Source organism: Microtus oregoni, unplaced genomic scaffold (assembly GCF_018167655.1).
Source record: "Microtus oregoni isolate MIOR12 unplaced genomic scaffold, Mior012 000023F_ref0000262, whole genome shotgun sequence".
Classification (NCBI taxonomy): domain Eukaryota; kingdom Metazoa; phylum Chordata; class Mammalia; order Rodentia; family Cricetidae; genus Microtus; species Microtus oregoni.
This window is the reverse complement of record NW_024543082.1, coordinates 28309098-28332415: the sequence shown is the minus strand read 5'-3', so window position 1 is coordinate 28332415 and position 23318 is coordinate 28309098. Positions and strand designations below refer to the sequence as shown.

The 23318-nt window shown below is 39.4% G+C and overlaps 1 protein-coding gene across 1 annotated transcript in view; it reads left to right on the top strand.

Annotated features, from left to right (window-relative positions):
- LOC121461634 (soma ferritin-like) overlaps positions 1–23115 on the top strand; it is a 44389-nt gene extending 21274 nt beyond the window's left edge. Inside the window, 1 exon segment of the mRNA XM_041672724.1 lies at positions 23044–23115. Within this exon segment, the coding sequence (XP_041528658.1) occupies positions 23044–23115 (72 nt within the window).
- The last annotated feature ends 203 nt before the right edge of the window (positions 23116–23318 follow it).

Here is a 23318-nt window from a genome sequence, read left to right as displayed (position 1 = left end):
TATTTATTGTGCTTCATCTTTTTCTTTATTGCTTTGGGGGTGGGGTGGGGAAAGCGTTCAAGACATGGTTTCTTTGTAGCTTTGGAGCCTGTCCTGGAACACACTCTGTAGACTAGGCTGACCTTGAACTCACAGAGATCCACCTGTCCCTGCCCCCCAAGTGCTGGGATTAAATGGCCTGTGCCACCATCACCCGCAGGCCTCTCTTTCTTTCTGTTTAACCTAGAATAAAAATTCCAGTCCTGTCTTTCTTTTTCTTTCTTTCTTTCTTTCTTTCTTTTTTTCTTTCTTTCTTTCTGTCTTTCTTTCTCCTTTCTTTGTTCCTTCTTTTTTCTTTGTTCCTTTGTTCCTTTCTTTCTTTTCTTTTTTTAAATTCTTTTCTAATACAGGGTTTCTCCATGTAGCCCTAGCTGCCCTGGAACTCACCGTGTAGACCAGGTAGTCTTAAACTCACAGAAATCTACCTGCCTCTATCTCTCTAGTTCTAGGATTAAAGGCATGTAATCCCAGTAAGTTTCATATTTACATCATAACCTAGATATGAGATATCATTACCCATGAAACCTTGATAATAACAGTTATAGTTTCCAGAAAAGCAATCCAAACTTATCATTGTCATTTGAGTTGTCCATATTGCTGACCATGTTCCTCTAGAACTTTTACCATGGAGATCACAGGACTTTTTCATAAATTTGGTTGTTGGTGGTTACTGACACTGATTATCCATCAGCCTGTAATAGTGACAACCTGTGCTAACTTGTTCATTATTGACTGATATTAAAGATTTCCCTTCCAAGAATATGAGCACTGCCATCTTTACTAACAATGAGAGATCTCTAGGTGGAGGTGCCATGATGGTAGCTGACCCAGTGTAGTTTGCGTATCTAATGGCATCATTTTCTGGGGCACCTATGGGAGTCATGGTTCAGCGCTATTGCCTCAGATGTTCAGAAGAGGTTCGTGACGAAAAACAGATCACTGTGGAAGAATCAGTGATCGAAGAGATCTTCGTAGTTGAAAGGTCTTCCATGACTACTAAATCTAAGGTCCTGGGCAATATATGTGGGTATTTTATAGACTATTCAGAAATTTCTTCCTAGAAGGAGAGGTATAACTTCAGAACACTGAATTGGTAGGAATTGTTGAACTCATGCTTTTATTAAAAAGAGCTTTAATAACATATGGAAATATTGTTAACAGAATAAATATTGATAGTATATAATACAAAGATAAAATATATAAACAAATTCCTTAGAATTAGAATTTTTATGCTATGTTAAATTTCTTTACAAATTGAATTGTTGATAAAACCAAAAGTTATTTAGACTCATAAATATAATAACTAAATATAAAAGCAATTTATTGAAAATAACTTTCTTGATATAAATGAGACCAGTTATTTAAAGTTATTTAATGTGTCTATGCAAGAATATTAGCGATTGCTAACATAAGACAGTCCTTTAGCATTTTGGCTAAGCTAAGTAGATGGGAACAAATGAATTTTGTAATCTCTATGTTGCTAATTATTTAGGCTCTTCCTGAACTTATGCTCAATGTCACACAGTGTTCTCTTATCATAATGATATCGTCTAACTTAGTGGGAAGGGGAAAAATCACTTGGGAAAATTAATTAAGCATCCTTCAAAGTCATTTCCTTTCTCATAATCAACTCTGATGTTTTTAGAGGGCCCACCATACTGGAGGGGTTCACTCCTGAGCAATGTACCACAAAAACGTTCTAGAGGATGAGAGTTAAGACATCAGTTATACATTGAAAGAAGGATATTTGTGGGAAAAGGTGTCAGCAAAATAAAAAAAATTAATATCTCCATCTAGGTATTATCTTGGGCAATTTTAAGATAAAACACAAAAAGAAGTGAAGGATATATGATCTATCTGATTCTGAACTTTACTTGAAAATAAATGATAGATAGATAGATAGATAGATAGATAGATAGATAGATAGGAATAATAAGTATTTGGCTAAAAAATTAAACAGTGATTTTTTATAATAATCTTATGGTATAAGGACTATGAATCTAGAAAAGAGGTAGTGTATAGAGAATTTAGATTTGAATCAAATTAGATTTAACCAGATCTAGATTTGAATCAAAAGCACAGCAGGCAATTTCTTGATGATTGTTCTCTATGTTATAACTTGATCTGTGTCTGACACTTCCTTTCTGCAGATTCTCTACCTTTTGACTACATGGTCAAATGAGTCACCTTATCATATATCCTTCATGTCAGCAACCAGCAAAACCTGGCCCATTCTATCTGAATTTTACTTCTCCAGTACTATATAAACTTCAGTCAGCCTGGGAAGTCAGAGATGCACTATTGGAGCAATAGCAATGGCTCTGAAACACGGTGAGATCACATATTATAAACATTCCTGCAGGGATTTACAGGAAAAGTTTATTTTTTAAAAAAAGGTGAGTATAGATGCCTGGAAAATGTCTATCAGACTGATGGATGGGTTCAGTGTACAGAGATCTTTTGCAATACAGACTTACTTGCATTAGAAACACTAACAAACTAGATGTACTCCATCCTATCATTCCAGAACAAAATTCATTTATATTCTTCCACAGGCCTACAAAAGCAGACTTTGGATATTCTCAAAATGGAAATCACAATTTCCCCTCTAAAACTGACATTGCAAATGACTACAAATCAATCAATCTAAAACACCAGAAATTTATTTTTCAAATTTTAGAGCCCAGATTTCTGTTTCAAGGTTGGTTGAACCTCGGCAGGTTTGGTTCCTTTGGAAGACGGTTGGTGGGAGTTCTGATTGAGAACTTACTTTCAGAGTCTGGCAGCTGTTGTGATGCTCAGCATTCCTTGGCTGGTGGATGCTTCTCTCTAATCTCTACATTTGTGTCTTCCCTTCATTTCTCCTCATCTATCTTGTACACAGTTAGTCTCGTTGAACTCAATTCAACTCCAGGCATGCTCCAGAACTTTGAATTTGGGAGGAGGGTCAAGATACAACCCTATATAGTATCCACAAGACTTCCTTTGCAATGAACTTAGACCTTCCTGTCCCACTTGTCTCCCTGAGTCTATTTATTACCTTTATGTCAAACTATTTCCCTGTGGGTGGCACCATTTTCACCTTTAAATACTAATATCCACCAATTGTTAGGAATTGGGTTTGTTTCTCTGCCGGCAATAGTTTTTTCTTCTGTGTGGAAGTCTGTCAGTTTCACCTTCTGCTGATGGCTCTTTTTCTGAGAATTGTGGTTTAGTTTTGGCCCAAGACAGCTATAGCTGCCTGGTATGGAGTCTCTGGTCTCTCGCTTGGAATAGATTGGCACCTCCTCCTGGAAAAAGATGAGATTCAGAAAACAGAAAGAAGTTTTAAGGTTCATGATGACAATATATTTTTAGAAAATAAGAGCAGCCAAATTTTCCAAGGAAAGAGGAATGTAAAACATAAGGAACTGAGCCAGTAGCCACAGCTGGACACAGTGACAGGCTATTTCCCTCAGCAGTATGTCAGGGATGTCCCCTTTGCTTCAAGAGAAGGTATTTTGTGATCTTGCCCCTCACTAGGCCTTCCTTCTACATTGCCACCTCTTTCTTTCCTCTACTCAGACCCAGTAAGACAGCTAGCTAACTTGCAACTGAGGTGCTGTGTTGGACTGGTTTTTGCATTTTTTGGTTGTTTGGTTGTTTTGGTAGGTTGGTTGGTTTTTCAAGACAGGGTTTCTCTGTACAGCAGTTCTGGCTATCCTGGAACTCACTCTGTAGACCAGGCTTGCCTCTAACTCACTGAGATCCACCTTCCTCAGCCTCCTGAGTGCTGGGATTAAAGGCGTGCACTACCACTGCCCAGCTGAACTGGTATTTTTAATTCTAACTTCTGTTTTGATTTAAAACACTTTGCTGTGCCTTTAATCCCAGCTCTCAAGAGACAGAAGAAGGTGGATCTCTGAATTTGAGGCCAGTTTGGTCTGGAGAGAGAGTTTAGGGACAGTCAGGGATACACAAAGAAAGCTTGTCTTGAAAACCAAAACAATCAAACAAAAATTAAATTAAAAAAAATTCCTTGATAATCTATAACAAAGTAAAATGAATGAGAATCTAGCATATCAATTTCATTTCCTTTCTAGAGGAATGACCTAAGTAACAATTTACTTGAAGTTTACTTGGAAGTGGCATTCATTGGCCTCAGGGACCTAATGATATCATTCCTTCACTGTGTTTATGTCCTCAATGCAACAGTAAGCTGGTCCCTCCAACCTGTAGGCACTATTAAAATGCCAGAGCATCATGGCTTGCAGGAAGGATTAGCTACCATAAGTAACAAAGACATTACTGAAGTAAAAAAGATGAAATCAATATATTTGATGAAATCAATGTACTTGTATATGGGAAGACTTATTGTCCTTGTGGGAAGAAATCAAAACTGAAATAAGTTATTAATGACTTCTTGCTAGAAATTGGAAAGCATAAACCTTTTAAAATGCTGAGTGTAGTGGTATGGTGTGGGAGTCCCCTCTGTGTGTTGCTTTTCTTGGTTAATGAATAAAGAAATTGCGTTGGCCTGTGGATAGTGCAGAACTTAGGTAGGCAGAGAAGATGGAACTGAATGTTGGGAGGAAGAAGGCAGGGTCAGGGAGACACTATGGGGCCACTGCTAGAGTCAGACATGCTGAATCTTTGCTGGTAAGCCACTGCTATGTGGCGATATACAGATTAAAAGAAATGGGTTAAATTAATATGTAAGAGTTAGCTAATAAGAAGTTAGAGCTGACAGGCCAAGCAGTGATTTAATTAATACAGTCCCTGTGTCATTATTTTGGCGCTAAGCTCTCCGGGCAGCTGGGACGAACAAGCAACCCCTCCTGTAACAGGGGTGAAGTCCTATAATTTCAACATTCAGGAAGGAGTGCCACAAGTTGAAGGCTAGCCTGGGCTACATAGTGAGGTCTAGGTCAACTTCGCTAAAATGAGATTTTGTTTCAAATTCTATATACATACTTTTACATAATTTCTCCTCACATAAATAAGTATAATTCATTCACTCTAATGTGTAATACAATTAGTCTATAGCTGAACTTTTCTTTTTGTAAATATAAATAAGAAAAATGGGTACATTTAAAAAATAATACCAAAGCAAGGGCAATTGCACTCAAATAAATATACTGACATGGTTTCAGATAAATTTTATCTTTTTAGCAATAATTTTGGAAACATATTTCAAGAAGTATTTCCAGAACTTTTTCTTGGCTTTATGAGCAGCATTTTGTTGAAATTAATCAGACATTTATTAGCAAGGGGTGAAATTTGTTCTAAAGTCTTGAGATATTTCCAGTAATCAGTCTCATTGTTTGATAAGAATGAAGTAAGCTGATGCCAGGAACTGTCAGGTATCTGAGAGTCTGCAGCTGTGCATGAGATTTGAGAGTTTCTCAATGTCTAGCTCTCCTACATCTTTTAAAATTTACAAAATGCTTTCAAGATAAGAGGTCAGATATAGCACATTTCTGTGGTACTTGGCTGAATTATAAATTCAACAGAAAGTACAAGATTTCATATGTTGAAAGGTAGTGTCCCCTATTCCTGAAGCAAAAGAAAAGAGTGCCCCTCTATCCTTTGTCACTAGCTGCCCTGTCTCTCTACCTATGACATTTGCTGGAGGCCTGCAGATCTCCCTGGGAAAGGTAGAAAGAATAAATTGAAATTTGAAACCAAGTCCTGGTCCTTTAAAAAAAATTCAGCTTATTATCGGTCCCTCATGAGTCAGTAGCATATTTTCTTTTCCATGCATGAGTGTGTGTGTGTGTGTGTGCATCTGTGTGTTTGTGTTGTGTGCTCTTGCATACGTACATGTGTGTGTGTGTGCACACACGTGCGTGCATGTTTGTGTATATTTAGTTCTTTGAGAATTTTGTACAATGTGTTTTGATCACGTTCACCTGCTCCACCAACTCTTTCAGGATCTAGCCCCTTCCTAACCCATCCAACTTTGGATTCTTTTTTTTTTTTTTTAACCCATCAAGACCAATTTATGTTACCCAAACATTCTTGGATATATTCCTTTCACTGGAGTGTGGTCACCTTACCACGAGATATACTGTTAAAACAAAACAAAACAAAAAATTGTCTTTCCCTTTCCTAGTAGCTAGTGATTGCTTATAGTCCTGTGGCTAAACACGGATATCACGTTCAACTCCCATTTCCAAGCTGGGATCCACTCTGGCATGGATTTGTACAGCTTTTATGGATGCTTCCACAGCCCTTTGTATACCATGTACTTGAGTCAGACCATTGAGAAATCAAGCCAGTATGAACTTGGAAATCTCATCCTTACTGGCTAACTTTCACAGTGCCAGGAGGCGTTATGTGCACCACTGGAGAATGAATCATCATCATACCGAGCCGTGAGCGCTTTAAGCTATAATAATGGCTGCCCTGGCAAGACGTGCCTTTGGAATAATACTGGCAGATACAGCAGGGGAATAACCAACCACTTTGGTATTGAATGTAAGTCCTCCTCCACAAGATGAAACACATACATGCCACTGTTATTGGGCCAAAAACCTATGACCAGACAGGGAATAGGCCCCAAGGTAGTACTTAGTACTGTTATTTTGCTAAGTTAGCAAAGTATTATAAAAACTTATCATTATACCCACAAACCGATGCATCTCAAAGTCCTCATCTAAGCGGCTCCTAAATGCAGCAGCGTTTTCTTAAGACGCGGCAACCTTTCTGTGAGAACTCTAACGTGTTATCAGCACTCTTGCTTTCACCAGCTGCAACACTTCACAAACAAGTAGAAAATGGTTCCCGGTAGTAGTTTGAGGGTAATTGACCCCTATAAGCTCAGGGAGTGGCACCATTAGGAGGTGTGGCCTTGTTGAAGTAGGTGTGGCCTTGTTGAAGGAAGTGTGTCCCTGTGATGGAAGGCTTTGAGGCATCTTATGCTCAAGCTATACCTAGTTCAGTTCACTTCCTATTGCCTTTCAGTCAGGATGGAGGACTCTCAGTTTCCTTCTCTGCATCAGGTCCGTCTGCACACTGCCATGTCCTGCCAAAATGATAAGGAACTAAACCTCTAAACTGTAAGCCACTCCAATTAAATGTTTCTCCTATCATAAGAGTTGCCTGCCATGGTCATGGTGTCTCTTCACAGCAATGGAAACCCTAACTAAGACAGAAGTTGGTACCAAGGACTGGGATATTGCTGTGATAGGCCTGACCATGCTTTTGTTTGAAGGAATATGGACCCTGCAACTGTAGATTAGAACTCTTTAAGTGCTGCTTAATGGCCCATCCTAAAAGAAACATGGAAGACAGTGGTGCCGAGTGTGATTTGAACTATGGGAACCTGGCTAAAGATTCTTCAGAGGAGAAGAATGTTAGTTGGTATATGGACTAGACACTGGTCTTGTGATATTTTGGTGAGGACTGAGGCTGCTTTTGGCTCATGTCTGAAAAGTCTGCCTGAGGCCAAAGTGAGAGTTTTAGATTAGTTCTTTTGGCAGAGGAAAACTCAAACAGCCTAGTTTAGACCCTGCTGTGGTTACTAGTGTTAACTCTAATGCAGATGATAGATGGATAGATAGATAGATAGATAGATGATAGATAGATAGATAGATAGATAGAAGTGGAATGGAGCTAAATCCTCAAGGAGATAAACAGATTAAGAAATGGAACAAAGAGAGTGGTGACCCCAGGGTAAGATTCTACCCAGCTAAGCTTCCCACTTGTGGAAAGGATTTTGTTTTAAAAAAAGTTTAGAGCTGGTTGTGGTAGCGCACACCTTTAATCCCAGTACTCAGAAGGCAGAAGCTGGTAGATGTCCGAGCTTGAGGCCACAGACTAGTCTACAGAGCAAGTCAGGATAGTAGAGTTTAGGCAGTGAAGGAAACCACAGATAATAGAAACTGGTGAAGATATAATAGAACAAGGTGGTCATGTTCTTACCCCAACAAACAGCAGAACTTGGCAGTTCCGGCCATGTGGTTCTAGCTTTAAAATCAAGGAGCAACTAAGGAAAGACACCAAGGCCGGGCATGTGTCAAGGGTGTTCCTGAATGGAAGCCCAAAGAGGCCATTATACGAGGCTATGTTATTGAAGCCTGATTACCTTGAAGACCCCAAGATATTAGAGATGCCAAAGTCATGGGATATCTGCTAAGAAAGGCTCCTAATAGGAAGTGGAACCAGTTCAAGAGAAAGAAATGTCTTGCAGTCAACAAAGCTGAAAGGAGCTGGAGCGCTTTGATATCAGACATGGAGATGTAGACTTTGGAGTTTGCCCCACTGGTTTTCCATCTTGCTTTGGTCCAATATTTCCTCACTATGTTCCCTTCCCTACATTTTGGAATGGTAATATATGTCATGTCATTCATTATATCTTGGAAGCATGTGATCTGTTTTTTTTTTTATTTTGATTTTATAGGGTATTACAGTTAAAAGATTGCATGAATATCCGAAGTGACTTTGAACTTTGGACTTTTAAGCACTATTGAGACTGTGATAGACTATGATGATTATTTTGATTAAATATATTTTGCATTGATATCGTTATAAACTTATTGGGACCAGGGAGTGAAATGTTGTAGTTTGAATGTAATTGGCCTGCATAATCTCATAAAGAGTGGCACTATTAAGAGGTGTGGCCTTGTTGGAAGAAATGTGTCATTGTGGGGGCAGGTTTTGAGGTCTTTTATAGTCAAGGTAAGCCCAGTGTCACAGACCACTTCCTATAGCCTGAGGGAGAAGATATAAGAATCTCAGTTCCTTCTCCATCACCTTGTCTGCCTGCATGCTGCCTTGTCCTGCTATGGTGATAATGGACTAAACCTCTGAACTGTAAGCCACCACAATTAAATGTTTCACTTTGATAAAGTTGCTATGGCCATGGTGTCTCTTCATAGAAACTGAAGCCCTAAGTAAGACACAGGGCAACAATAAACAGTGCTGAGGAGAACTCAGCTCTGCCAATGGCTTTCACCAAATCATATTGCTTTGTAGGATCAGAGTCCTCACCTAGAGAGTGCAAGAGTGTTGTGTGATGTTTTACTCTTTTGGCTTTTTGGAGGAGCCCACCACCCAGCTCCTAACTAAATCACTCACAGAGGCTCACTCCTAGTTATGAATGCCTGGCCTTAGCTTGGCTTCTTTCTAGCTTTTCTTATCTTATTAACCCCTCTACCTTTTGCTGTTGGCTTTTATTTTTCTCTATTTCTGTATACCTTTCTTTGCTTCTTTCTCCATGTCTTGCTGTGTAGATGGGTGACTGGCCCCTGATGCCCTCCTTTCCTTGTTCTCTTACTGCTCCTCGTTCTCCCTCCTCTCAGGTTTCGCCTTCTATTTATACTCTGCCTGTTAGCTCCGCCTATCGTTGCTCCTGCCTCACTATTGACTGCCCACTATTTATTAGGACCATCAGGTGTTTTAAACAGGCAAAGAACCACAGCTTCACAGTTAATCAAATGCAACATAAACAAAAGTAACACTCCTTAAAATAATATTCCCAACACAAAAGGATTGCTTCTAAGCTTTTATTCCCTTTTTGGATGTGATAAATGTAACAGACGAGTCCATAAACTAGAAGGATTTCCTGAGCAGACAAAACGTTTTTAGAGATTAAGTAAGAAATGAGCATCTATTTAAAACTCTAACTGCTATGCTTTAATATATTGTGAAAAGGCCTTGGCGCAGTCAATCATGAGTCAAAGCAAAGGTCAGCAGACGAATCCTGTACCTTTCTAGAGGAGTGAGGAGCATAGTGCTTTGCATTATTCACAATAACCTATAAAGTCTAGTGTGGCATCCCTGAAAGCTTGATCCTATGTCCCGTGTCTGCTGTATCTCTCTCATAATAACTCCTCCAGCTCATGCTTGTTGTGGCAAACAAACACTTCCTTCTTTTGACAGCCTAAATAGTTCTTAACTCTGTGTGTGTGTGTGTGTGTGTGTGTGTGTGTGTGCGTGTGTGTGTGTGTGTGCGCGCGCGCGTGTGTGCGGTTTGCTTGTCACATCTTCTTGGCCTGTCCCCTGGTGAACACAGCTGCCATGAGTAATGCTTCAATAAACACAGGAGTTCAAGGCTCTCCCTGGAGCACTGATTTCTTTTCCTACGCACATGAAGCCAGTTGTAGGATTCCTTCAACTATGTGTGATCATCTAGTGTTGATTTTTTGAGAAAACTCTGCTGGTTTTCATAGTGGCTGTCCTAACTTGTTTTCTTAGTAACAGTGTGGCAACATCCCCTTTGTTCCAGTCATTGCCTAAACTTGTTATCATTTATCTTTTTGTGCTTACGGTTTCTTTTCTTTTCCCCACCCCCAGGAAAGAATGGTTAGATAGGATCTCTAGTAATTCAGTTGGTCTTGGAGATGGCGTGTAGCTAAGGCTGTCTGTGAACTTTTGATCTTCCTGCCTTCACCTCCAGAATGCTGGAATCACAGATATATACCAGCAGACCTCTTAATCATATGTGTTTGTGTACATATAAATTTGTAACAATAATATTAAAGAAAAAGAGTCATAATTTAAGATAGAGTGAGGGAGAGGCATGGGAAGGACAGGAGGGAGGAAAAGGAGGGGAGAAATTCTTTTTCAGGAGGATTTTTGAGACAGGGTATCTCTGTGTCTTTGGAGCCTGTCCTGGAACTCGCTCTGTAGACCAGGCTGGCCTCTGACTCACAAAGATCTGCACCGGAGTGCTAGAATTAAAGACATATGCCACCATCGCCTGGCTAATGTGATTATATTTTAATTAAAAATAAAATAAAAATTTAAAATCCTCAAGAGCTGAGAAGTGGTAGCTCATCTCTTTCATCCCAACAATGGGAGGAAGAGGCAGGAGGATATCTGAGTTTATGGCCAGCCTGGTCTATAGAGCTAGTTTTAGAACAGCCAGGGCTACACAGAGAAACCCTATCTCAAAAAAAAAAAAAAGATAAATAAATAAACCTCAAGAATTACTTGGGCACGTTGTTTATTATTCCCTCTCAAGCTTGATATTTTCACATGGAAATAAATGAATTAATCCGATTTTCCCCTTCCGTGATGATGAAAAGACACATTTTTAGAACACAGAGTCTTTCTACAAAGCCCAGATGAAAACTGTGGATCCTCTGTCCTCAGCTTCCCGGGAATTATGTTTACAGGTGTGCAGCACCATGACCAGCCAATTAAAACATTGTTAAAGACACATGACCTTAAGAAAGTGCTCATTTTATCTTCTGTGAAAACCACAGTTGGCTTCCTTGATCTTGCTTACTCGTAGGTCAGCATTATTACTCTGTAACATAATGGAGAACACTGTGAGCAAGATTAACAGATTATCACAACGAGAGTGCATATCTTTAGAGCAAGCTTGAGACCAAGAAGTGGAACATAATCAACGATAGACATGTTCTTCCGTCTTCTTAGCCTCACCAAATGTACCCTTCCCTGACTCTCGGGGCCTGGTATGGAACGCTCTAGTGTGCATCATTTTGTACCTGTTTCTTTCACTTTACTATAACGTTGGGAAATTTATTCCAACTGGCGTGAAGTATTTTATTCACATTCACCCTGCAGATTCTCCATGTTTGAATGTGACATATTGTATTTATTTTTTCCTATACTAGTGAACATTTGTGCGTCCAGATTGATGGTATTACAGTCCTATGGCAATCCATACATATGTGTAAACACAGTTCTTGCAAGAATATTTACCAGAGTCTAACTGCTGTGTGTTTGAATGGCTTTGGTATATTCTGTGAAACAGTTTTCAATGTTTGCCGATTTTTCTATCAAAGAGGCATGAAAGTTCTTGTTCTACATCTCCATATTTGATATCAATGTCTTTTTCTTTTAAAAGTTTATTCTACTAGATTTCTGTCTCATTGGGATTGGACTTACGTTTCTCTGATTATGATAACTAATATGGTTCAAAACCTTTTTGCATAGCTGTCATTTGTGATCTTTGGTGATGTGCCCATTTAAAAGGGTTGAGTGGCGTGAGCAATAAGGTCTTGCTAACAAGTCCTAGAGGGTGACCGGGAGCATTGGCAATTGCCTGTAGTCTTTGAGGGTCTATGAAAACTCACTGGCCAACAGCTCCAAAACAGGTAACCCATTCCTCACCCTGAGCTTTTTGTTTGTTAGCCATGGTATCTAATAGGGCCATTGTCGTTGGCTATAGCATAACTCCATGAAAACTCTTGTAATATATGTGTATGTATACATCTTAGGAAACCTCTACAGTTGTAGATTTCTATAAGACTTTTTTAAAAAAAGATTTCAATGTTTCTTCACACTTCCCTTATTCTTACCTCTGCCCTGCCTTCCTACTTCTCACTCCATTTAACCCTTCCTATTCTTAGTTGGAAATAAGGTAGGTTTTTTGAGGACTCTACATTCTGATATCTATTTTTTTTTTCATTAAGTCAGTTGCCTCTTAAGCAACTACTGTGGTAATAGGCAATTGCAACCCCACAGCTACCAATAGATGTTTGGCAACCCTGGCCATAGCCAGGTGAGAAATTTGTTCCCTCAGGCACGAACCAGCTCTTTTATGGTCACTGAAAAGATAACTTTAGATCTCCACCCTTCTATAGAACTCAGGATTCAAAGGTTAAGGTAAAAATCTGTTTGGTCAGAGAGGCTGAAGGGCAAGGAGCTAACCTTCTCTCCTAGCTCTTGGCTCCCAAAAACAGTGCATCCTTCTGCTCTGTCCCCACTTAAGAACCTTAGATAGACATGGGTCCTCACCACCTCTTCCCATCAGCTAGTTCATGGCTCAGCCTCTTGACTGCAGGTTAGTTTTATTTAATCAAGCGAATGTTACACATTTCTGCATCATTAAATAAATATTTCACAGCATAAACAAATGTAACACATCTTAAATTAATACTCCACAACAGATATCCATAGCATGTAGACTAATTTCCATTCCCATGGTTGGAAAATTTAACACAAATTTCTCAAAACTAATGGAAAATTTAAAAAAAAAACTCAATCCATATTCAGAAGATTTGAATAAGGTAATTATTAATGTTTATTGAACTGACATAAAACACAATAACAAAAAGAGCTGGATATGCACTCTTTTATGGACATATGAACATTTCCTGAAATTGGCAACATTGTAGACTGCAGTGAAGTTTCAACAAATTCTGAAACATCAAAATTACACGGAATACATTCTCTGACCACATATCAACTCAGACATAATTATGCCAAACTTTGATAAAATTACATAAAAATTATAAGTGCTGATCTCAATCTGTCATCAAAAATTATCTCAAATAAACTATATATTTAAGTATATAACAGAAAAACATACAAAATATAGGGTCCAAAACTTTGGCTGGCAAAATTTCCCTCTATAAGACACAAAATAAATTATGAAAATATGCATGGATTCTTATCAAAGTTTAAAACTTCTCGCTGCTAAAAGTATAGCATGGAGAAATCTATGTCAGCAAACCACAGAGATACTTGCCAGTTGTTCACAATATCTAAAATATGAAACTAGCCTGGGTTTCCATCACCAGAAAATGGATTAAGAAAATATGGTTGATTTGCTGTCAGCTATGTTTAGTATTGTGGGCACATAATTTTTCTAGAATTAGAAATAAAGGCTTTAACATATTACCGGAAGCAAGCAAATAAAAAGTAACCCTCAGCCCTTTAGAGGTAGGATGACCCGCTTGTGATAGCTCACTCCTGGAATTCTAGCATTTCAGGGGTAGAGGCAAAAGGATTGGTGAGGCTTTCAGACCAACCTAGGATACAGACTGCAAAACTGTCTAAAAAAAATTATCAACAGAAAAAGTTTTACATCAATATGAAGTGTTGACTCATGTACCGCTGGTAGCCAAACACAGTTGAAACTAGCCAGCACTCACCCCTTCCAATAAAATTAGCAAATCCTCAAGATGTCATGTTTCTGCCAGTGAGAGTGGAAACCCTTGAGCGTTGTGTGAACTCTTTGGGTGAGTTTGGTGGGCATGTTTTATGTTTCATAACCGCTCACTCTATTATTCATCGTGTGGAAAGTCTCAGTATGACTAAGTTATGAGTCATGGGGGAGCCACGGCTAAGGACAGAAAATCCACCTGTAATAGCACCCCAAAGTAAGAGTTTACAATTAGCTTCTATTCACCATGTGTTTAAGACAGACAGCTGTGAAAACTCGTTGCCAGTGATCATTTGTGTTTTTTCCTCTCTGTCTCTGATCTAAACTTCAGTCCATGAACTGGCTCCTTAGAAACAATGCCCACATTTCAGGATCTTCCCAACTATTGTTCCAGAACATCATTTAATCTCCTGCAGTTTTTTTCTTTCTTTCTTTTTGTCCAGGATGTGCCAAACATACCGGTTCTTAATGTGAACTTCATAGAAGCTCACCATTGCATCCATTAAACATTTTGTGTAGCGGTAAGGATCATCACCAAGAGCTCTTTTAGGAACCCTGACCACGCTGCCACATGGCACTTTTTCGTGCATCTCGAATGCCTCTTGTCAAATGCAAGACCCACTCTTGAAGAAACCCTGATGAATGTGTTCTTAATGGTGTTGTTGTGAAAACTCACAGCTACTTCACTTACTTCCTCAAAAATAAGTGCACATAAAAAGATTTCAGAATAATAGCGTTCATCCATTTCCTACCAATCTGTCACTTGTTGGCGCCATCGATCATTTTTGCCATGACGAGTTGAATGTAGTAATACGAGCAGCAGGGCTGCGTCCCCGGCACCCGGCTGCCCGCACGGCTAGCTTTACAAGAAATAATTACACGGAAACTGTATTCTTTTAAACACTGCTTGGCCCATTTCTATCTAGCCTCTTCTAGGCTAATTCTGATATCCCGATCAACCCATCTCTAATAATCTGTGTGCACTGGTCTTACCGGGAAAGATTCTAGCCTACGTCCATCCTGGGTTGGAGCTTCATCGCGTGTGTCTGCCCGGGAGCGGGGCATGGCGTCTCTCTCTGAGGCGTCTTACCTCACTTCCTCTTCCTCCCAGCATTTTCTTCTGTTTACTCCACCCACCTATGTTCTAAGCTATGAGCCCAGGCAGTTTTTTATTACTTAACCGATGAAATCAACAGATTGATATATGACACTCCCACATCAGTTGAAGATATGGGACAAATAGGTAATAATGACTTTTCTATGTGAAGGGAATAGGTGTGATTATAGTTTTCTCCTCCAAACTAATCTACAGCCCACACTCAGAAATACCTAATAAAAATGTGTATTTAGTGACGAAAACGTATTCGACATGACCTACAATATAAACATATGTCTATAATATGTAGGTATGAGATTGTACACCAGAATGTTAATTTATCACATCAGGTGCCAGATAATTTTCTTATGTGACTATTTGTATTTTACTCACTTTATTTAATGATCATATAAAGTAGGTTTTCAAAAACCTACTTTAAAAGATTTTGATTAACAATTCAGACAAGTGTGGTATTCTTTGAGTTGCTCCAATAGGTAATGAGCCCGAAATACCAGGGATAGGCGCACGCTCTGTTTTCAACAGTTATTATATATAATTTTTACCAGAGAGAAAAGTAAATTCATCTTTTTCACTAACTACCAACAGCACACATCTACAGTTAAATCATCTGCAAATTACCAGGACACTTAAATGGTCTACCAAAGAAAGATTCTGTGCCTCCCTCCTCTCTCGACAGGGCCTCTCTACATAGTCCTGACTGAGTGACCTCACAGAGATCCACCCCTTCTGGGATTAAAGGCATGAGCAACACTGCCTGGCAATGCTGCCTCATTTTAAAAATGAAACATCATTCTGATAGAGGAATCTATGACAACTACTACACAGAAAAATATGAGAGGGTCAAGGTCAACCACTCCTTAGCAATTAGTGACAGCCTTGGCTGGTGGATATTCTCCAAACATAAAAGAAAAAGAAGACTGGAGAGTTGGTGCAGTGGTTAAGATCACTGAAAGCTCTCCCAGAGGACCTGAGGTGATTCTCATGGCTGCTCACAACCACCTGTAACTCTAGTTCCAGGGACACATGAGATACATAGACATATATGGATGTAAGTCATCTATATGCATAAAATACTATTTTAAAATATTAAAATGGAAAAAATAACAAGAGATTACCTGGACAGGAAGAGGATAAACATCTTGGTGGCATGGACGAATGTGGAGGACACTGTGATAGGCAAGATAATCCATTCACAGAAGAATTTGTACCACATGATCTCTCTTATATGTGAAATTTTGAAAATTCAAGCTTGAAGAAACTGGAGTAGAATGTTAGTTACTGGGACTGAGGAAGTAGTAACCAAATTATGTAAAAGTTGAGTAATGTTGGAGGAACAAGGTCAAGATACCTGTTAATATGGTAACTGCCATTAACAACAATCTGTAGTAAACATGACCAAGAGAATAAATTTAAGTTTAAAGGTTTGTAAGGTAATGCATAAAAATTAGCTATCCCATAGTATATGCATATTTGAAAACAGAATGTAGCATGCCATAATTATATAAGCCTTTATGTCAGTAAATAATTCTTTAGAGAAGAAAATGATGAGAGGAAAAGAATAGAAATGGTTAAAGAAGGGAGAAATGTAAAAGAAAAAATGGAAAGGATATGACGTCTATGTCAAAGAATTGGAAAAGGGGTAGAAGACGGTAGAGTTATAAGGTTGGAGAGGGCTCACATGACAATGTGCTTGCCTTGTAAGCCTTGGGGAGAGGACCTGAGATTCATTCCCTAAATCCATGGGGAAACGCAAGAAGTGCCAAGAGCTGCTACCTCTAATCCTTAGTACAATGTTGGAGGTAGCTCTTATCATTCGGATTTCAGAGCTGATGAGACCACAACTCGAACACAGTAAACTTATCTCTGTATTTCTGCTAGTAAAAATATAGAACAAGGAACTGAACCTTTGATTCCAAGCCATCAGACACAAAATCACTCATTAAATACTGCTAAGGGAAATGAGAACTGATCATCCAAGGAAGGGGCAAGTTTAAAAGACCAGAAATCAAACAAGACAAAATACTTGAATTCTTGCTTCTAGTCAGCGTAACTAACTACAAAGCCACGGTGGATATTCAGATCTTTTGAAATGAGCTGAGCGCCAGTCAGTAGGTACTCTCAACTTACATAGGTAACCATGCTGAGGTCTGGCTGATAATCCTGTTTATCATAATTCTTGGTCAAGCTTACGGTGACCTTCATAATTTTTCATCAGCCCTTCTGGGAGTTTTCCCTGATTATCGAGCCCACAAAATTAATTACCCTTTTGGACGTTTTTTCTCAAGAAGGTTAGTTAAATTCAGTTCCTCACATTGCCCAACTGTAAAAAAAAAAAAAAAAAAAAAAAAAAAAAAAAAAAAAAAAAAAAAAAGCTCTTGATTTGACTGACATAGCAAAGCAAACTCCTCTTGCCAACAGGATATTCTGTGAACTATGTATGTAAATAAATGTTACACTTCGTCCCGTGATTTAGTCTGGGCCCTCAAGCAAATGACAATAACAGCCTCTTTGTTCTGAAGACAACGTAAAACCCATCTTTAGGTGTCGAACGTAAGTGGAAGAAAAAGGAAAACATGAAATGGAAAGAGCGACTACTCAAACTATAAAACCTAGAATACTACATTCTCAAGGAAATCAGAAACTCATTTAGAACAAATGCTCCTGGCTGCCACACTGCTGCCTTGGCTGTGTCGCTACTCTCCCCTTCTCCCTCCCTCCCCCACCCGGAAATGAGGGAGCTTGATTGTAAAATCCGTGACCGGTTTCAGGCCCATTCTTACTTTCCCAATGCACTCTGGGATAAGTTCCAAAGCTTTCCTATTTACCCAATACACCATCTCTTTTCAGGGTCCAGCTCTCTCCTCTCCCACCTGACACCCATATCCTTCCGGCCTGTGGTGGGTGGGGTGGGTTCTGGAAGGAAGTTGAGGATGTAAACAGGTTGCCTGACAACTCCATACCAGAGCCAAATAGGAAATTATGCTAGCAGCTTTCCCCCTGCAGTTATGAAAGATGCTGACTCTCTGAGAGATGAAACACAAGAGTCCCTCAGAGAGCAGCACACATGGGGAACCTGCCAGCCTCCCTGTGCCCTCTGCACTAAAGCAAGGGGATGTAGCATCCTTGATCAAGAAAGTATTCATTCCTATGTCTGAATGACCAGGCCAAAGTAGTGTATTGGCTGAAGCCCCATGGTGGCTTTCTCTCACCTCATTCCAAACCCCTGGGAAGGAGAAGGAAGAGGCTTTAGTTTAATTCTCATACCTATGAATAAAGAAGGATTGTTCTGCTTTATGCCATTGTAAATTACCAACATCTTCGCTCAACACTTTATTAATAACCTCATGCAACATTTGGGAGTTATATTTGATATAGAAAAAAAGATAATGAGAAAGTGAAGATTTAAAAGTAAATTATTGAATGAACCTCAAACTTTTAAGACACGAATTTATAACACTTTTAAGAGCTATAAATTTATTAAAAAGAAAGCAGAAAGACATGGAGAAATCCAGCCCTGGTGTTTTATATTGTCTCTCTGTGCACTAGCAGAGTAATTCTGATCAGAGTAATAACACAGTGGTTAGTCCACCTCATCATTGAAATGAGGTAGGTAATGATATTGACCACAAAAAGCTGCAAAAGAAAAAAGAAATCTTAAAACCTATGGTGGTGGCACATGTCTTTAATCTCAGCATTCATGAGGCAGAAATAGGCAAATCTCTGAGTTTGAGGCCAGTCTGGTCTATAGAACAAGTTTCATGGCTACACAGATAAATCCTGTCTTGAAAGCCATCAAGTTTAAAGTCTAGACTGACTTAGTTTTAAAAAAAAAAAATGTGTCTCTCTTATCTTCCTATGATTTATATCAGTCCAAAAGAACTGAAAGTAGCTTGAGGGTTTTAAACTCTCAAAGCCCACCCCTAGTGAAGTACTTTCCACATCAAGGCTGCATCTCCCCATGACATCTTCAAACACTGGCACCAGTTTAGATCAGGTGATCAAATACTCAAGCCTATGGAAACCCTGTTTATTCAAATGACCACATCTAGCAACAGAAAGTCCCAGATTTGATCACTAGGACCAAAACAGGATCAGGGACTGTCAAGGAAGAGGGAGCAGAAAGATTGTAAAAGCTAAAGGTTGGGAGGACCAGAGCCATGTAGGGTCCCCTGCACATGACAGGACATGACGTGAAGGCATCTGTGCTTGCCTTCACCTTGCATGTTGAACTGGGCCTAAGATGAAAGCATTGGCCTTGGGAAAGGCAGAACAATGACATTTCCTGAAAACAGAGAAGTTGAGTCACTGTACCTAAAGCATGAACAGATCCTTAGTCATTCTGAAGAATTCAGAATCTTATAAATACATAAACGCCCTTGCTTGAAACTCATGCAGACAATTAGAACATATCTCCAAGATGGAAGTGACTTTTGTGGGTGAAGGAAATGATTTCCATTTCAAGGTATTTAAATGTGAATGGTAAGAATTGTTTGGAGACCATTTTACATAGAGAAAATGCAACATACCGCAGAAGTTCACAGGGCGATGAGTGGGTTTATTCTGAGTCTTCTGCAGTTCCTACATATAACAAAGAATATGTGCTCTCACAGAGTGACGTTGTAATATTTCTCTTCACCGCTTGAGATTGCTAACGAAAATCATAAGCATAGCACTAGCTAGATATGAAACAGCCCAACCGACCGTGGGAGATTTGGAATGGGCTATGGGGGAGTTAAGATATGGAAAATATGACATTGTCTTACTTGAAAACTGTGAAACAAGAACAAACTGCATTCCCTTTTAAAGTCCTTTCCTCTTGCTTGTGACTCAAACACTATTACACAATTACTGTGAGCAAAGCCCTGCCATCTATTCTCAATTCTGATCAGACTCAATTCTTTTAATGTCTGTATTCGCCTGCTCCTCAGCCAGCTTTCCCTGGGGTGCAGTGGGTTGGGGCACTGATTAATGGGTCCACTGGTGATACCAGATGAAGGCATTTTCCCTTCCCTATCAGCAAAGAAGAGAGTCTGCTAAGCTGCCACCCTGTCTTCAGAGCCCATCCACTGAACCTGTGAAATGTCTCTCCTCTGCTGTTGTCAAGTGGGTTTCTGTGAATTTATGCTGAACTAAAAAAACAAATAGAGGACCTAACAAGTAGTAGAAACGTGAGAGGTCCCGTTAATCTTCAAAATGAACAGATGAAATCTGGAAATTGAGACCACCTGAAAGGTGCTAGAGATTATATAGGTGCAAGATGACAAGGAAAAGGAACAAAAGATAGAAGAAGAGTTAAATACTGCTGGGTTTAGTAAAAATCAAATTCTTTTTTTTAATTAATTAATTAATTTATTAAAGATTTCTGCCTCCTCCCCACCACCGCCTCCCATTTCCCTCCCCCTCCTCCATTCAAGTCCCCCTCCCTCGTCAGCCCGAAGAGCAATCAGAAAAAGCATAAAAATTTAAAAGGCATAAAATAATGAAATGAAATTCTATTTGATTACCAATGAATGCTTGTTCTGACCTGTTAATGGTATGTATTCATAGAATAGGCCACGGAGTTTAAAGAGTCACAGATGACATTTGAAATGCTCAACTCATCTAGTTCACCAAAGACTTTCCAATTTGAGCATTGAATTGTCCACATCCTAGGATCATCTTCAGTCTATGCACCTTGAGTGGCTGGTTACTCTAAGTTGTTACTGACTATAATAAAGCTTCCATGCTTCCCATTTCCCAGGAGACTAATAACCTCTAGTTTTTTCATTAAAAAGAAATGGTTAGAGAAGATGAAAGAAAAACCATGATGGACTGTGAAACTCAAGTTCTGATCATAGAATCTGAATTTTCTTTCTTTTTTCAGTCTGCAAGACAAGTCAGGCATAGCGCTTGAAGAGATAGGATGGCCAGGCAAAATCCTTTAATCTAAGCACTTAGGAAGCAGAGGCAAGTAGATCTCTGTGAGTTCAAGGCCAGCCTGGTCTACAGAGCAAGTTCTATGACAGCCAGCATTGTTGTATAGAGAAACCCTATCTTGAAAAAATAATAAAAATAAGGGGGGAAAAAATAATAAAAGAATGGGGGGAAAGTTCAATGAGAGTTGAGAAGAGAGGAGAAAACAAACAGTAAAAGATATTTAATGCAGAGAGAGTGTGTGTTTATGCATATGTATACACATGTGTACCTATGTGCCTGTGTATCTGTGTGTGTGTATGTATGTACATGTGCGTGCTCATACATTTCTGTGTGTGTCTATAAGGACGATATGTCAATGAACCATGATTCTGTCCTCCAGGAAACATTTAGCAGATCCCTCGGTTGTTACAATGGAAGGAGAACATCACTGTCAGGGGAGTAGAAAGGACACTGGTAAACACCAATAATGTACACAAACATCAATATAAAGAAGAGTTTTCTGAAGCCGAAGTGTCCATAGTGCCAAAGTTATGCGATTCTGACCCACGGGAAGGGACTGATAACGGACATCAGGAAAGTACAAACAGCAGGAAGATTGGCTTGCATCCTCTTATTTTCCCTTAACCTACACCATCCAATGATATTGAAAACTAAGATAATTTTCTTGTGCAAAGTTGTCTTATTAGAACATACGTATAATGTTAGGAGACATGGGTGAAAAACAGGAACCAGGTGCCAAGCTATTGTATTCATATGTCCAAGGTCTATAATGAAACAATCTGGTTGAAGAAAATACTACTTATTTATCTCCAAAGCTTTCCAACATTAATATGAAAGTTATAACTTAGAAGTTATAAAAACAACTGAATTTGAAATAAAATTAGGGAAAATAAAAGTCACCTCTTGGTCACTACAATCCACTGATTCATTTACTCTACACGGATAATATCTCTTAAAGCCAGGATTCTTGAAGAAATCGGGGTATGAAGATGAACATGCTACAGCAAAGGCACAAAAACATAGCCCTGGAGTGAAGGCAAGCACTGAGCCTCAAAAACATAATGAATGGGGGGATTCATTCTGCTTGAAGATGTCTCAGAAAAGATAAAAATTCCTGAAAATTAAAAACTGAGGAGTGGGTGAGTGTGAAACATTCATCAGAGACAGTCAAACTCACAAAAGTACTTAGAGTACCTCTCCCAAATTCCCATTACTGTCCTCTCCTACCTTCACACCTAGCCCACATGCCTGTCCCGGGCTACAAGATTATACTTTTCTTTCTCTGTTTAGAAGTTTCTTGTTCAAAGTTGGCTTCAATCTTTGACCTCAGATCTTTTGTACACGTAACAGCTTGAGATGGAGGTAGTTCTGTCACTTAGTAACCAGCTATTAAACACTAACCACACACGGTAGCATTTGCATGTGGATTGAGTTTCTGTGCTTTAAGGAGGGTACATGGGTTTTAAGATGTAGCTTGGTGTTCTTGTTGGATTCCTAATAGTGTATGTTTGAGGGGGCTGCTATGCCATGTTTGGTTGGTGTCCCTGGGAGGCCTGCTCTTTTCTGAGGGGAGGTACAGAGGAGGTGAATTTTGGTGAGAGGGGAGGTGAGGACAGGGGAAATTTGGGAGAGGGGAGGGAGTGGAAACTATAGTCAGAATGTAATATACAAACGAAGAATGAAAATTTAAAAAAAAAAGAAAGAAAGCTCTTCAGCTGTTGACACTGTTTTAGTTAATTTTCTCTTTCTGTGGTAAAACTCCATGACCAAAGCAACTTATAGAAGAGAGAATTAATTTTGCCTTAGTGTTCCAAAAGGTTAGAATCCATAATGGAAGGGGGCAGGGACAGTACGGCAGCAGGAGACAGGCATGGGGTTAGAGCAGGATGCTGGGAGTTCATATTCTTTATGATAAGCAAGAAGCAGAGGGGAAAATGGAAATATTGTGAGTCTTTAAGTGCTCAAAGTCTGCTTCCAGTGACATTCTTCCTCCCACAAATGCAAGACTCCTGAACCTCCCTAAACTGCACCACCGACTGGGCCCCAGTTGTTCAAATATGGGAGCCTACAAGGGGAGGGGGGCATTCTCATCAAACTAACACTGTAACCTCACCTCCTTTCGTCATAGGTCTTGTCCGTCAGTGAGAAGGTGCTGACAGCAGTGGAAAGACCACAGATGAGTCGCAGGCCTAAGGAATGACCATTTATGGTAGGCCAGAAGCTCAGGAAGAGTACCTGGCATTCTTTTCTAGGAGGAAAGGCATTTTGCTCAAGGGCCCAGCTAGTTTGAAACCGTGAAAGAATTTGAACCTAGGCCTCTTTGACACTGAAGCTGAAGAGCTTATTCTCTACTCTTGTAAAATGATCTCCTTTAGGATCTCTTTCGGGAGCATAATTGCTCAC